Genomic DNA, 14926 nt, shown 5'->3' with positions numbered 1-14926 from the left:
CAAGAAGCTGTGACCCAGAAGAGGGTCCTTGCCCAGCCCTCATAGACAAAGATAGCATCAATGTCTCAGGAGAGAGAATCCAATTGGCCTACCTTGGCCATATCCATAGCCCTTGGCTTGATTTGTTGTCCCTCCAAGACTGAGCAGATGAGCAAAGAAAATTAACCCCCAAAGGACAATGGAGCACTGGCCCCCTCAGGGGAGGAAGGTTTGCGGGCTGTGACAACAAGCAAGCATGTGCCCACTACACCCACTATTTACCTACACACTGGCAGAGCCTAAGTATTGGTTCTCCCAGGCCGTGTAGAAAGTAGGGGTAGGACTTGCTGTCTTAATAAAACTGGCCTCCTTCTGCCCCCAAGTAGAAAAAACTACAGAGGACTTTTTTATCTGTTTCTTGGCCCATTCCCCCTCCCTACCAAGTTGATTTTATTTTTCCTGGAATGATATTTAGATCTCAGAAGAGCAGAACAACAAGGCAAGTCTTTGCTGAGGCATAAGTCAGAGGAATGAGAGGCGGCTATGACAAATTGAAATGTCAGCATTATTAGCAATTTTGCTTAAAGCTGTTTGATACTGATTTAATGATGACACAGGAAATGGGGCAGATTTGCCCTGGAAATGGGGCAGATTTGCCCTGATAATGAGGGATAATGGGGCTACAATTACAGTAAGGGAAAGGGAGAATGAATTAGGACCAAGTGTCCTAAATGTGATAACTCTGGAGTCTTCCCAAAAGAACGTGCTGAAATGCCTGGGGAGACTCAAAGGAGGGAAGATATTTAACGTGCATATGGGTTATAGGAATCCGCATCAAAGACATGGGGAGGTGGCCACCTGCTCATTTCCTTGTTTAACTGTGTCTCACAATGAAGTTGTGGAAATCAAAACTGGTAACTAGTTGGCTGACTTCCTGATTCATTCCCTTTTATGTGCATCAAATTTTGGCCTTGGAAATACTGGGAAGCACAGGAGATCTGTAAGGAAGTGTGTACACTACAAGGTCTTGTGAAGACGATATTCTCTTTTTTTTCAATTTTTTTAATGTTTATTTATTTTTGAGAGAGAGCAAGAGCGAGTGGGGGAGGGGCAAGGAGAGAGGGAGACACAGAATCTGAAGCAGACTCCAGGCTCTGGTGTCAGCACAGAGCCCGACGTAGGGCTTGAACCCACAAGCTCTGAGATCATGACCCAAGCCAAAGTTGGATGCTTAACCGAATGAGCCACCCAGGTGCCCTGACAATGCTGTTTTTAAAAACCGTTATATATTTACGAATTTCTTCATTTAGTAGGGAAGCTGCCACTGGTGATTTTTCTGGTGATCTGAGTTTCTGCACTTTCTACAAGTAGGGAGCTGCTTACTTTGGGATAAAATCCCTTTGGCTGGGCAAAATCACTAAGTGAGACCATTACCTCCATAAGATGAAAGCAAGCAATGATAAGTTATTTTTCACAAATGTGCACACACACGAACATACGTGTGGAACCTGCAAAGAACTGGGATGGGGACAGTGATGGTGGGGATCTAAGGCCTGTACCCTGAGGGTCCTCTCTCCAGGTCCCCATGCACACTGGACCTTGATTACCTCCGGAGCATTCAGCAAAGGTTTGCTAATTGCTGAAGTCTGACATTAGCTGAGTATTTGGAATGTTAATATGGAGAGCCATGTTCATACTTCCAGAGAACTAGTTCTGAAGACAAAACAATCCAGACAAGCAAGTTACTAGACATTTCTTCAGAAAAGAGAGTATTCTGAAGCAGCAGATGAACTCTGTGCAGAGTATAAGTGCCAGGATGTACATGTGGAAAAGGTCACCCCTCGTTGGAGAATTCCAGAAATTACTTGTTGAGGCATCCTGGGAAAAAGGATAAATTTGTTCCTCCATTCCAGACTGAGGGGATTCTGAGACATCAGGGTTGGCACATAAAAAATCAGCCTAATTTTTACTTAACGTTTCAAGCGCTGTGTCAGCTACCCATGTTTTAGAATTCATCTCATTTGGGATGGAAGCAGGTAGTTCGGTGGAAGCCTGTTAAAGCAAGAAGTCACTTTTAAAGTGATACAGAGCCTTCTTGGTGCGACTGGGTGGCTTAGTCGGTTAAGCGTCCTTCTTTGGCCAGGTCATGATCTCAAGGTTTGTGAGTTCGAGTCCCGTGTCGGGCTCTGTGCTGACAGGTCACCGCCTGGAGCTGCTTCAGATTCTGTGTCTCCCTCTCTCTCTGCCCCTACCCTGCTCACGCTCTGTCTCTCTCTCTCTCTCTCTCTCTCAAAAATTGAATAAACATTAAAAAAATTTAAAGTGATACAGAACTTTCTTAAAGATTTTATTTAATTAAAACTATAGTAATGTGCATTAATCTGTTGATCTTTGATATGGGTCCAGGGTGTCATCTTAGAGTGGTTTCTCTGTTGACTGAAATTCCTCATCATCCTTCCCATAGAAGACCTCATCCCACACTTCCAACTCTAGGAAGGGTCGGCAGAATATGGACAAGAGGCCAAATCTGGCCCACCCCTTGTTCTTATAAATAAAGTTTTATTGGAACACAGCCTTAATCATTCATTTCGTTTGTGGCTGCCTTAGTGCTGTAATGGCAAGTGTTAAATGGTTGCAATGGAGACCATATGGCCCATGAAGCCTAAAGTAGTCATTATCTGGCCCTTTATAGGGAAATTCTGATCTGTACTATCAGTTCTGGTTTTGTTTAAAGTGTGGTAAACATTTTAAGACACATTAGAAAGGCTCTGACTGCAGAATCTGTCCAGATTTCTGAGGGTTCTTTTTTCCACTAACGTTTTACAGTCCTCTCACAGCTAATCAGAATAATTGTTGAGGCTTGCTCTCATACAGTGTTTCCAAAGCATTAGCTTAGTTTTCACAGAAACAGCTCTTTTTCTTACTGCACTCATTTTTCATCAGTTTACACAATATTCCACTAAATAATGTAATTACAATAACAAGTGCAGCTGGCAGAAGCAGGTCTGGGAATAAACACAACTGACTCTTGGCAAGCAGACACCTCAATGAGCAGAGAGAAAGGTAAGACTGTACAAAACAGCTACTTTGCAGGAGGCCATGGGCAGGCAACAGTATGTTTTATAAAGGGACTGGACTGAAAGTGTTAATTTGGTAAGTTTGATAAATGGATGTCAATCAGGTAAGCTTCTTCCATTGATGTTCTTTTCTATAACATCTCTCATTTCAGGTGTTTGTCAATTTCACAGGTATAATTTTGTCACGGTTATTTGACAAATTCCTGTTTTCTCTGCTAGCCTGTAAGGTATGTGCAGACTTTGGTATACCGTTCTATCTCCACTACCTAGCACTGGGATTGGCATATAGTTCCCCCTCAAAAAATACTTCTCGAATAAACGACTGAATGGGAGCAAGCTCTCCTACAGTGAGCCACCCTAAAACTATAGTCCAAATATCATGAAAGCTGCAATGTTTCGTCAAGTAGTGGGGGGCTTCCATTCCCTTTCCTCTTGCCCTGACAGCCCCTGAGGAAGGGTCGGGCTTTACCAGGGGGCAGGGGGGGGGGGCAGGGAGAGGACGGGGAGATGTGTCTCTGATTGTGATAGCTGGCTTCCAAGGCGGCCTGAAGTTTCACTATTGGATGTCCAGATGAAGGCAATGGGTTTAAGCCAAGATGATCATTAGCAATTTGCATTCTGTAATCCACATCACTCTTGTATCTAGCAGAAATGAGAAACTTGCTTCTAACTGGAGAATTAAATATTGATAATGCCGATCTGCTCGACACCATCTTTCACAAAGCTGGCGCCGTAATTTCAGCGTTTTCTGAAACTTCGGTCATTTGCATTCCAACGTCACAATTTTTGTCATAACTGCAGGCACTCTGTAACATTATGTAGTTAATATTTGTCTTTCAAGCCACTCGTTTTTAACCTAAATCAACGTATTTGCCAAGGAAACTTTGTGTTGCCTCTGTAATTGGAAAACCAGTATCAGTGGTCATAATAAGAGTTAATGGGAAGAAAATAATCCCATTCATATCTAACAGTTATTAAGACCCTCTTCTATACTAGACAGTGTTCTAACAAACTCATATGCATTCATTATTTTCATATTTGTGTGGGCACACATATGCAGAGACATCCAACTTAAGAAATATGTGCAATTATGTCCATTTTACTAAGGAGGCATTGGAGGTCCACAGGATTTCAGTAACCTGCACAAGTAAACTGCAGTCTAGATTTTCATCTCAGTAGGGCCTAGCTCCAGGCCTCTAGTTCTTAACTACTGTATTTTGCAAACAATGTTTTCAAAGTCTAGATAGATGCTTCGGCTGCTGCAGGCTCCCAGCCTGAGGCACACTCCCTTTTTGTTAAAAACAGGGCTCAGGATGACTGAGATACTTGTTAAAGATACTGTAGTTTAAACTGAGAGTTTCTCATTGACATAAAAAGGACTGAGAGAGAATTGAAAAGGGAATTACTTGGAAAGTGATTTGGCTAGATGTTTACCACCTGGAAAGGTGAGTCCCACACAGGGCGGGTGTCTTACACTTTGCAAAAAGCTGAGCTAGACATGGGGGCGGGGGTGGTAGCAAATCTACTTCCTGGGATCCTCTGCCTGGCTCTCATCTCCCAGTTTGGAGGGTATGGTACACATCCTTGGGGATATTTACTCAACTGGCTACGACTCTCTCCCTGATGATCAAGTCCTCCTCAGCAGTTGGCCCTGGGTAACTGAGATTTATTTATCCTGCTTCCCTGGACACCGCTGGTTGGACCAGAGTGAAATGAGCAGGAGTGAGCCAATCAGAGGCTTTCTCCAGGAATCTGTAATCGGGAGCCATTAACAGTACCCATACCTGCAGGATCTGATACGGCATAAACCTTAGGGGCTGAACGGTGCCACATGCTTAAAAAAGGTAAAGAGATCCTTTACCGAAAGAAAATTCCAGAGTGAACCCACAAGGAGCACTGAAGATGAGGGAAGAGGAAGAACTGCCTGAGTTCTCATAGCTCTCTGATTCTAAGCTCCTTGGGAGGCCTGCTTGTATGCCTTTTCTGCTTAGGCTAGCCTGAATCAGTCTTACTGTTTCTTAGCTGAGTGAGAGGTAGTTTTCTTCTAAATATACTACCATGCCATAACTATGAAATCTGTCCTTCAAGTTGTTGTTTAATGCTGGGAGTTGAGTGGGAATAGATACCCCCAAATATCTGTATTCGCTGGTCTGGTATTCCTAGCAGGAAGAGGCATGAGGGAATCATTGGCAATAATACTATATTCACAACCTAATATTGCTGATTATGAGGCGTACATTTTTTGAAGTGCTTTTCATAAGTAATTTCATCCAATCAATAATCCAGTGAGAAAGTATCCCTATCTTATACCCAGGGAAACGGAAGCTTTGAGGAAGCAGGGCACACTTAGAACTGAGATATGAACATAAGCCTATAACTTAGAGCTCCTAACCACCCCCAACCGCTCCTCATACTGACTCCCGTGGTATCCGTTTGCCATATTGCTGATAAAGATTTTGGTCCATGAACAGATAATGATTCCCCCTAGGAGCCAACCCCTTGCCTGCTTAGTAGTGTTCTGACCAAATATGTTTACAGTCCCCTGAACCAACATCTGATACACTCAGCACAAAAGGTCCCTTTGTAACCAAATATTTTATATGAATGCTAATAAATATGGTCATTTGATCCCCTACCCTATGACCACACCATTTTTCTAACTGGTAGATCACTGAGGGAGACAAAGGACAATGAGGTCATATAATTTCTCTCATAGTTGTTTATTTGTCCATTTGCCATTCCAGATGCCAGAAAGGTAAATGTTGATGGTTGGGTTATGGTAACTGCACAATTGTCGCTACCCGACTTGTTGTCATCAACCACCAGTGATGCTGAGACAAGCTGGTAAATACAGCCCATAGTGTCAGGGGCACTTAATGTACAGATCTCATCATGGTGACCCCTTGGGAAGGCTCCCCAACAGAACCCATTGACAATATGAAATGTAAGCTCAGAGGAAGGCTCATTCAAAACTCAGGATGGAGTAATAAACAGGTTTACTATTCCGTGGTTTGTTCACTGGGAACAGGAGTAGTCCAACAGCCTTCCGAGAAGGGCAGATCATTGGTCAGGAATAACTGGATGATGTCCTTCTCTCGGGAAGGACAGGTGCTAGAAAGCTCATGGACAGTATCTCTGGGGCTGACCTGGGTGCCTGGGTGCTGTCAGTTACCTGACACTGAGGGGAAATGAATAAAGACTGCATCCAGGCCCTGTTCCAAAGAACATAAGGCAAAATACAAAGAGAGAGCCAAGCTGGGTAGAAAAGGTAGAATGGGGAGATGTGATCTGTGAGAAGTTGGCAGAGAAAGCATCTGTGAAATTCCACAAGCCAGAGTTCAGGCACTTGCTGTTGCTTTAGATGTAGCTCCCAGGGCCACGTGTGGGATGAACGGAGCACTGAAAGGAGCCTACAGGAAACCAAGACCATGAGGGACAGAGAGGGCCCACATGGATTCCTTTTGTGGTGGACTCTATTGGGTGATTCCATCAAAGATACCTACAACTCCTGTTTACCATCAGGTGACAAGGGGCCTGTCCCCTGGGATGACTCCTGGCTGCTCTGGCCAATCACTGAGATCCCAGAACAGTGGGAGTGATTGGCATAGAGTTCGCTAACGTGGCAAAAGAGAACGTCTACAGAAAAGGCTTCCCTCCAATCAAAGTCAAGAGCTATGAGGAAAACCCTCCTCTTCTCCTTCCTCTCTGATGAGAATGTCATGTAAGGAAGAGATGCTTGACCTCATCTTGGAAGAAGGCAAGAAAGGCCAAAACAAGCACAGAGATTCCCAACCACTGTGGTAACACTGAAAGTCCACTGAGTCAGCCCCGACACCAGGAGGTGATAAAATGTTTTTATCTTTAAATAATGCATAGCCTTTCTGTATTGGCAGACTCTAACATCCTAACTGGGAAAATATTAAAAAATTTTAAAAATTTATACAATTTTCAAAAGCGTTTCCCAGAGTGTATTCTTGAGCCAAAAATTGTTCTGTGGTGAGATGATTTGACAAAACGTTGCATATTATATCCACCTCTGTGTACTTCATTTTTGCATAAAGGCTCTGAGAAGTCCTTCGGTTATGAAAAAAAAGAAGTTTGACTTTCTCCAACTTTTTAAAAAATCAATCAGAGAATTAATTACATCAGAGAATTTTGGTTTGGACTTATAATATATCATAGAATATGCAGCTCAGAGTCTATTTTTGAAGAAAAATTAATTTAGAATCTGTAAGGAACAGAAAGGAGAGCAGAAAAGCAGGTCTGGGATATGCCGATCCCTACACAGTGTTCACATGCACAAAACAGAAGGAGCACCTGTATCTTTCTGCATTATCTGCTATTTCCAGGAGGCCAAGAAAAAGGGATGCATTTCATAACTACCCACTTGTATCCCTGAATTCTGAACATAACAGAATGAACTAATGAAGAAATATGAACTTGACAACATGCCCATGGTCCGTCCAGTCATCTTGTATGGCAAACCTGCAGCTTGCTTGCTATATTTAAAATATATTTTTTAAAGTGTGGCTGGCAGGCACTCTTCAGTGATGATGGTAACTAAACAGATACTTAATTTTCTCCCACTGGCCCTCTTTCTAACAACAACAACAACAACAAAAAACCGAGAGGAAAATGCATTTCACTGAGATGGTCAAGTAATATTAGCATTTGAAAACAGAACCACATTTCTTTTAGGGACCCTAAAAAAATGAATTAAAAAAAAGCAATCACTTTAATCAAGACAGTTCTCTTTTCAGGTAATAGAGGGGTTGAGTACACACATAAGACAAGAAGAAAAGGCGGTAGGGAAGAAGGAAGGGGAAAAAATGAGAGAACAGGAAAGGAGGAGACAGAGTAAATATCTATCGATGTCAAAGGCCAGACAGCCAAAGTAATGCTGGGAGTCTCCCAGGAAAGAGCTAGACTTAAAAGCATTCCCTTTGGCTCCCTCTCTCTCTGCCCCTGCCCTGTTCATGCTCTATCTCTCCCTCTCTCTCTGCCCTGCCCTGTTCATGCTCTATCTCTCCCTCTCTCTCAAAAATTAATAAACATAAAAGAAATTAAAAAAATAAAAAGAGGGGCTCCTGGGTGGCTCAGTCGGCTGAGCATCCAACTTCGGCTCAGGTCATGATCTCGCGATTTGTGGGTTAGAACCCCGCATCCGGCTCTGTGCTGACAGCTCAGAGCCTGGAGCGTCCTTCAGATTCTGTGTCTCCCTCTTTCTTTGCCCCTGCCCGGCTCACGTTCTGTCTCTCCCTCTCTCTCAAAAATAAATAAACATAAAAATTTTTTTTTTTAAATAAAAGCATTCCCTTTGGGATCATTAAAATTTTGAACCACATAAGTGTGTATTCCATCGATTTAAATGTGTTTTCTATTGATTCAAAACATAAATTAGTTAAAAATATAAAAATAAAAACTACAATAGCAACAAAGAACAAAGCACCGATTCGCGATAGTAGAGATAATTTTATAATGGCTATTGGAGCCACACTGGGACTAAACCATACGACCCATTATATCAAACCACTGCTTGAATGTATTTAACAGAGCGTAGTGGGCTCCATTCTTGTTCCTAAACCACACCCCTGTTGACAATGTCCTCATCAAGGCAAAATAATAAATCCCTCAAACTGCACACAAGCACTTCAATACCCCCTGCAGCCCTTAATTTGCCAGGCGAGTCTCATTTGCAATAGAGGATTCAGTATTATCTTAATTCTGAGGAATTTATCAGGCATCCCAGAGACAAAAGCACACATTCCTCTTATCTAGCTCTGACCTAGTTCTGGCCATCGTCCTCATCCAAACAGGAAGAGAAATCTGAAGTTGCAATACATTATTTACCAGGATGAACCAGTAATTCAGACTGCAGGGAGAAGCCATAACAAAGCTCAGGAAAGCTTAAGACATCTTGAAGGGTATTTTACGAAGGACGGTGGCTAATGTAGGCGCAGGTACTCAGGAGTGAAATGGGTATAGATGAGAGGTTAACGGACAGGGCCGTGCCGATATACCACATAAAATAAATATGCATAAAAGAAGAAGATATCCACAACCCACTTTCTCGGTTCCATACGACCAGATTCTGTCTTACAGAGGATGCAAAAGACCTGATGCCAACAGCAATTGCAAAATGAAAATAACTCTACAAATCAGTGTCATCCAAGACCAGCATTAAGTAAATGCTCTGAAAAGTTACAAGGCAGTGTATAAATGGCATTGGACCAGTTTAATGAATTATTCTGAGGCATTAGATCCCTTTGAGCACAATGGTCCCCCAACCCCCAAAACCTCACAGTTGGGATTTTGAAAGCAGTGGATTCCTCTAGTTTTTATAATAACACAGAAACACAATTATAAGGTGCACTGTCCAGTAAAAGTTGCCAACTTCCGTCAGTGACATTAAAACTAGGCCACTTACGACTTCAAAGTCATCCATCCAAAACATGAATACATTTAAAAAAAAAAATACAAACGGGAGGAGTGGAGACAATCCTGATATTTCTTAAAATACCACATCCATGCCAAAAAGGATATCAACCATGATACCATGAGAACAGGACAATGCCACCAAGCTAAATGTATAAGCGAATCATTCTCCCCGTGTCGATGTGTAACACACTTCAGCACTGAGAGTTTCATTTTTAAGAAGGTAAATAGCATATGGGGTTTAAAATTCTGTCTCCTTCTTCAATATACACATATGCCACTAAAACTAAAAGGTCTACAGAGGACTTGAATTCTCCTGGAAAATGCCCTTGACATATTAGTGACTCACCCACCCCCAGTTAACAGCAAGAGAGCATTTTAGCCACTCAGCAAACAGCCTGGTATTCACATTAAGAAAGCAGCAAGACATCCTTTTGACCTTTGTTATTACTTAGACCTCGTGTTGTACATAAAAAGAGTACAATGATGTCAAACAAATTCCAGAAGAGAAGTATTTATTGCTGAATCTAAATCAAAAAATCCATATCTACTATAATGGCACTTCAAAAGAAGATATACTGTATTTACCAGCTCAATCAATACTAAATTAGCTGGGATAAATATTTTCAACTCTACCAGTCTTAAGATGAAGCCCGCTATTTAGAACCCTGTGTCTTGGGAGAGACAGGAAATTTTTGCTTATCATACAGAAACAAGAACCAGGAAGTATTTTACAGGCAGGTGCACCTACCCTTAGTTGCTCTCTTTCACAATTCATCTGTTGTCTTGAAGCCTACAAAGGAAAAAAAAAAAAAGAGGGGAAAAAATCAGCAGGTTCTGCACCAAAACAACATGAAAGAAAATGGAAAGTTGCTTCTAATCACTCGGTTCAAAGGAGACCCAGGATTAATTAATTATGTATTTAATTTTTTTTCTTTAGGTCTAAATAGCCTGAGTTTCACTTGGATTTTCAATCGCGTGATCCAGAAATACAGCTAGGATGAGCCAGAGTCTTCAAGAGGAAGGAGGACAGAGATCCCATAGAGGGTGAGGGAAGCAAAATCTCCCCCGGATGAAGGTTCCTGTGGTGTGAAAATCCCTCATGCCCTAATGGTACAGGCATAGTCTTCACTGAAGGCCCCCCCGCGACAGTTGGGGACAGGCACCAGCCATCACACGATGTGTCCTCCCACGACAAGGACCAGGAGCATCACCTACATGCCTTGGCAAATGGGATCCATTTTATGGTCCAGTATTAATCAGATGGTAGCTAAGGCCCCATATAACTGTGTTGGGGGAGTTCTGAGGACAATTCTTGTATCAGAGAAAGAAACTGATGAATTTGTGATACCCACCATAAGCCCAAAGAGGAGAGATTCATGATACATCTGCCAGGCATCAATCATCCTTGCCCTACCAAAATGTGCTTCTGAAAATCAAGGATGCTTCTTCAGAGTGACCACATAATGCATTGTCCAAAGGGGAAAAATGCATGTGAGTGAAAGGAGAGGGTGGGGTGACATTAATGACAATGCCAGCAACAGCAGATGTGAAGTGGGAGTGAGAAGGCAAACCCTGACATATGGCCACTCTACCTCTGTGCGGACTGGCTGACTCTACCTTCCGCTTAGATAGCGAGGCTGGAATAAAATCTAGGTCTGCATTCACAATGTATTCTGGTTATTTCTCATTTTTTTTTTCACCAATGAAGCAACCCCTGACTCCTTGCATCTGACACTATATTGCAAGTTTTTGAAACTTTTACTAAAGGATAAGAAGGTTTAGGAACCGACTTTTGATGTATATTTTATGTATTTTGTACTGAGAGTTTCTTTCTACTTTCTCCAAAACAAAAACAAAAACAAGAATCTTTATTTTGGGATATGCCAGAACCCAGAATCTATAAACCGGTGTTTTGCTATGCCCTTTAACCCAGAAATATCACCTCTGAGAATAGCACCGAAGGCAATAAGGAAAGATATACACAAATGTTTATTTACATGTCAATTAACTACAGCATTATTCGTGAAAAGAAAAAAAAACTGCAAGTATTAAAATGTGCAATAATGGTAAAATTAAAAATAAATTATAGTACGTTCACATGATGGCACATCGTGCAGCATTTGGAACCATGTGAAAAAACGGAAATGGAAAATGCTCAAAAGGCACTATTTAGTTTTTAGGAGAAGCAGCTACAGAGGTACATACATGTTACGATCTCCCTTTTGTTTTAAAATTTTACAGTAAGGGGCACCTGGGTGACTCAGTCAGTTAAGCATCCAACTTGGCTCAGGTCATGATCTCACAGTGTCTGAGTTCGAGCCCTGCATAGGGCTCTGTGTTGACAGTTAGAGCCCAGAGCCTGCTTTGGATTCTGTGTCTCCCTCTGTCTCTGCCCCTCCCCCACTCTCGTGTGCACGCTCTCTCTCTCAAAATTAAACATTACAAAAATTATTAAAAATTTTACAGTAAAATAGATCATTAAAAAGAAGGAAGAAAAATAAAAGAGGAAACATTGGGAGGTAATATTCCAAAATCTTTTTAAAAATGGGTACAATTCTATAAATATACAGAACACACACACACACACACACACACACACACACACACACACACAGAGTGGATTATACACTAGAAACAAGTGACTTTATGGTATGTAAATTTTATCTTTGTAAACTGTTAAAAAATGAAGTGGGGGAAATCCACAGACAGAAAGCAGATTAGTAGTGGCCAGGGGCGTTGGACAAAAAGACACAAGTGATGGCTTCATGGGTTTGTAGTTTCCACTTGGGGAGAAGAAAAAGCTCTCAAACTAGATAGTGATGGTTACACAATATTGTGGATGCATTTAATGCTCCCAAGTTGAATACCTGAAAGTGGCTAAAATGGTAAATTGTATTTTATGTTTTTTCTCCCCGCGATGAACTAAATGAAGGTGGTGATGAGGTTCTGGGTCTGGATAAGATGTCATAAGCACACCTCACCCTGTGTTCCCCACTCAGTGCAGATGTTAAGCCTGAGTAGAATGCATACAGCACCATCTGAGCTTTCTGCAAGGCAAACAACTACAGAGGGAGGGGGCAAGAGGAGAAACAAGCAGTGGGTTCCGCCCCCTCCTCCTCACCAGCATCCCCTGGCATGGATGCAAGGCGGCCAAAAACCCAGAATGAAACATCAAAATCCAGGCAGATAGAGATGTCCAACAATCTGGGGGAGGCAAAGCTTCTCTATGATCTGAGATGCTCTGGTCCCAGAAGGTGGGGCAAAACCCCACTGATTTTTCTCTGTCCTCTTCCATTTGGCCACAAAGGCATGCTGAGTCACAGGACTACATGAACAGGGTGAAAAAGCACCAACTTTGTGCCTGGAGGACAAGAAAGAGGAGCCCTGGGAAACAAAAGTACTTTGAGGATCCTGGAAAGAGTTTGGAAGGAAGGATAGAGTTTGGGGAAATGACATCATATAGAGCTTTTGTGAACTCCACACTCACGCCTGAGCCACATGTGTAGGTATATGACCTACACAGATACCATAGACTTTGAGAAATGAACGGGACAGATCACTGCTCGGGTCCCAGACTTGCCACTGGGATGTGCACACACGATCCAACTATTACAGCAAAGACTATTGACAGCAGAACTGATACTGGAAGCAAAATCCACAGAAAGAAGGTAAGAACTTTCAGCCTGAATCCAACTGGATCAATTGACTGCCTGCTGACACAAGAATATCAACAATTTCCACAGGACTGAGGTAAAACCCGACATCTTACAACATTAATATTCAACATACTCAGGATATAACCCAAATTACTAGGTATACAAAGAAACCAGAAAATCTAACCTCACATGGGAAACGACATTCACAGGCACTGACCCTGAGATGACATAGATGTTGAAATGGTCAAATAAAGATTTTAAGTAGCTGTTATAGACATGTTCCAACAAGGTGCCTGGGTGGCTCAGTTGTTAAGCATCGGACTTTGGCTCAGGTCATGGTCTCATAGTTGTGAGTTCGAGTCCCACACTGGGTGAGCACGAGCTCTGCGTCGGGTGAAAGCAGGTGAACCCTGCTTCTCTCTCTCTCTCTGCCCTCACTCACTTGCACCCCCTCCCTTTGAAAAAAAATGTTCCAACAAGTAAGGGAAAACACAGATAAACAAATGGAAAAAAAATAGACAGTGTTGGCAGAGAAATCGGAGATACAAAGAAGAACCAAATGGAAAATTTAGCACTGCAAAAACAATAACCTAAATTAAAAAAAAACACATTAAAAACTTAGTGAATGAGTTCAAATGTAGAATAGAGATATAGCAGAAAAAACTCCATGAACTTGTGTACATATGAATAAAGAAGCTTCCAATCTAAACCACAGAGAAAGAAAAATAAATTTAGGGACCTACAGAATAATACCAAAAGATATAACAGTGATATCACTTGAGTTCTAGAATAAAGATACACAGTTCACTGCAGAAAAATTATTTGAAGAAATAATGGCTAAAAATTCCCCACATTCAGCAAAAGATACAAGCCTATAAATTTAAGCTCAGCAAACTCTAAAGAGGTAAACCCAAAGAAATTCACTTCCAGATATAATCAAATTGCTGAACACTGGGGGGAAAAAAAGCAAAAACAAAAACCAAAACATACTTTGAAAACAGCCAGAAACAAATGATACATTATTTGTAAGAGAACAACAATTCAAATTACTGTGGATTTCTCATTTAAACAAACATACAAAAACCAGGAAGGCCAAAAGAAGGCACAACATGATCTTTTTTTTAAGTATTGGAAGAAAAGAAGTGGCAATCCAGAATTTTTATTCCAATGAAAATATCCTTTAGAAATGAAGGGGAGATATTAAAGAAATTAAAAAAAAATCACCAGCAACAGACCCACTCTCAAAGAATTGCTTATAGAAGGTACTCCAGACAGAGGGAATATAATACCAGAAGAAAATTTGGACATTATAGAGATGTTCCAAAGGGGATAGTGAAGCATGACGGTAAATATAAACACAATAGACTAGTCTACTCCTCTTGAGTCCTTTCAAACATGTGTAATGACTGGAAGCAGAAAAGTTAGAAAACTGTCTAACACGATTTGCAGTGTACCTAACATAAACCCAACATAAAGAGAGAAGGGTAAAGGGACACATATGTCAGTAAAGTTCCTACATTCCACAAATAAAAACAGTAAAAAAAAAATTTTTTAAAGAGGGCGCCTAGGTGGCTTAATCAGTTGAGCATCTGACTTAGGCTCAGGTCATGAGCTCACGGTTCATGGGTTCCGGCCTCACGTCCGGCTCTGTGCTGGCAGCTCAGAGCCTGGAGCCTGCTTCAGAGTCTATGTCTCCCTCTCTCTGCCCCTCCCCTGATCATGCTCTGTCTCTCAAAAGTGAATAAAAACGTTAAAAAATTTTTTTCACAAAGTTTC

At 41.6% G+C, this 14926-nt stretch overlaps 1 protein-coding gene across 30 annotated transcripts in view; it reads right to left on the bottom strand.

Annotated features, from left to right (window-relative positions):
• The window catches only part of RBFOX1 (RNA binding fox-1 homolog 1), a 2045752-nt gene that overhangs the window by 583219 nt on the left and 1447607 nt on the right, over positions 1-14926 (bottom strand). For all 30 annotated transcript variants that reach the window (XR_008294525.1, XR_008294524.1, XM_053213105.1 and 27 more), the window contains one exon: positions 10243-10284. Coding sequence is in view for 28 of the 30 variants with exons in the window: in XM_053213105.1 (XP_053069080.1) it covers positions 10243-10284 (42 nt within the window). In the remaining 2 variants the exon portion in view is untranslated. The remainder of the gene's footprint in view (positions 1-10242; positions 10285-14926) is intronic.

This window comes from Acinonyx jubatus, chromosome E3 (assembly GCF_027475565.1).
Source record: "Acinonyx jubatus isolate Ajub_Pintada_27869175 chromosome E3, VMU_Ajub_asm_v1.0, whole genome shotgun sequence".
In the NCBI taxonomy this organism is placed as follows: domain Eukaryota; kingdom Metazoa; phylum Chordata; class Mammalia; order Carnivora; family Felidae; genus Acinonyx; species Acinonyx jubatus.
This window is presented reverse-complemented; position numbering and strand designations above follow the sequence as displayed.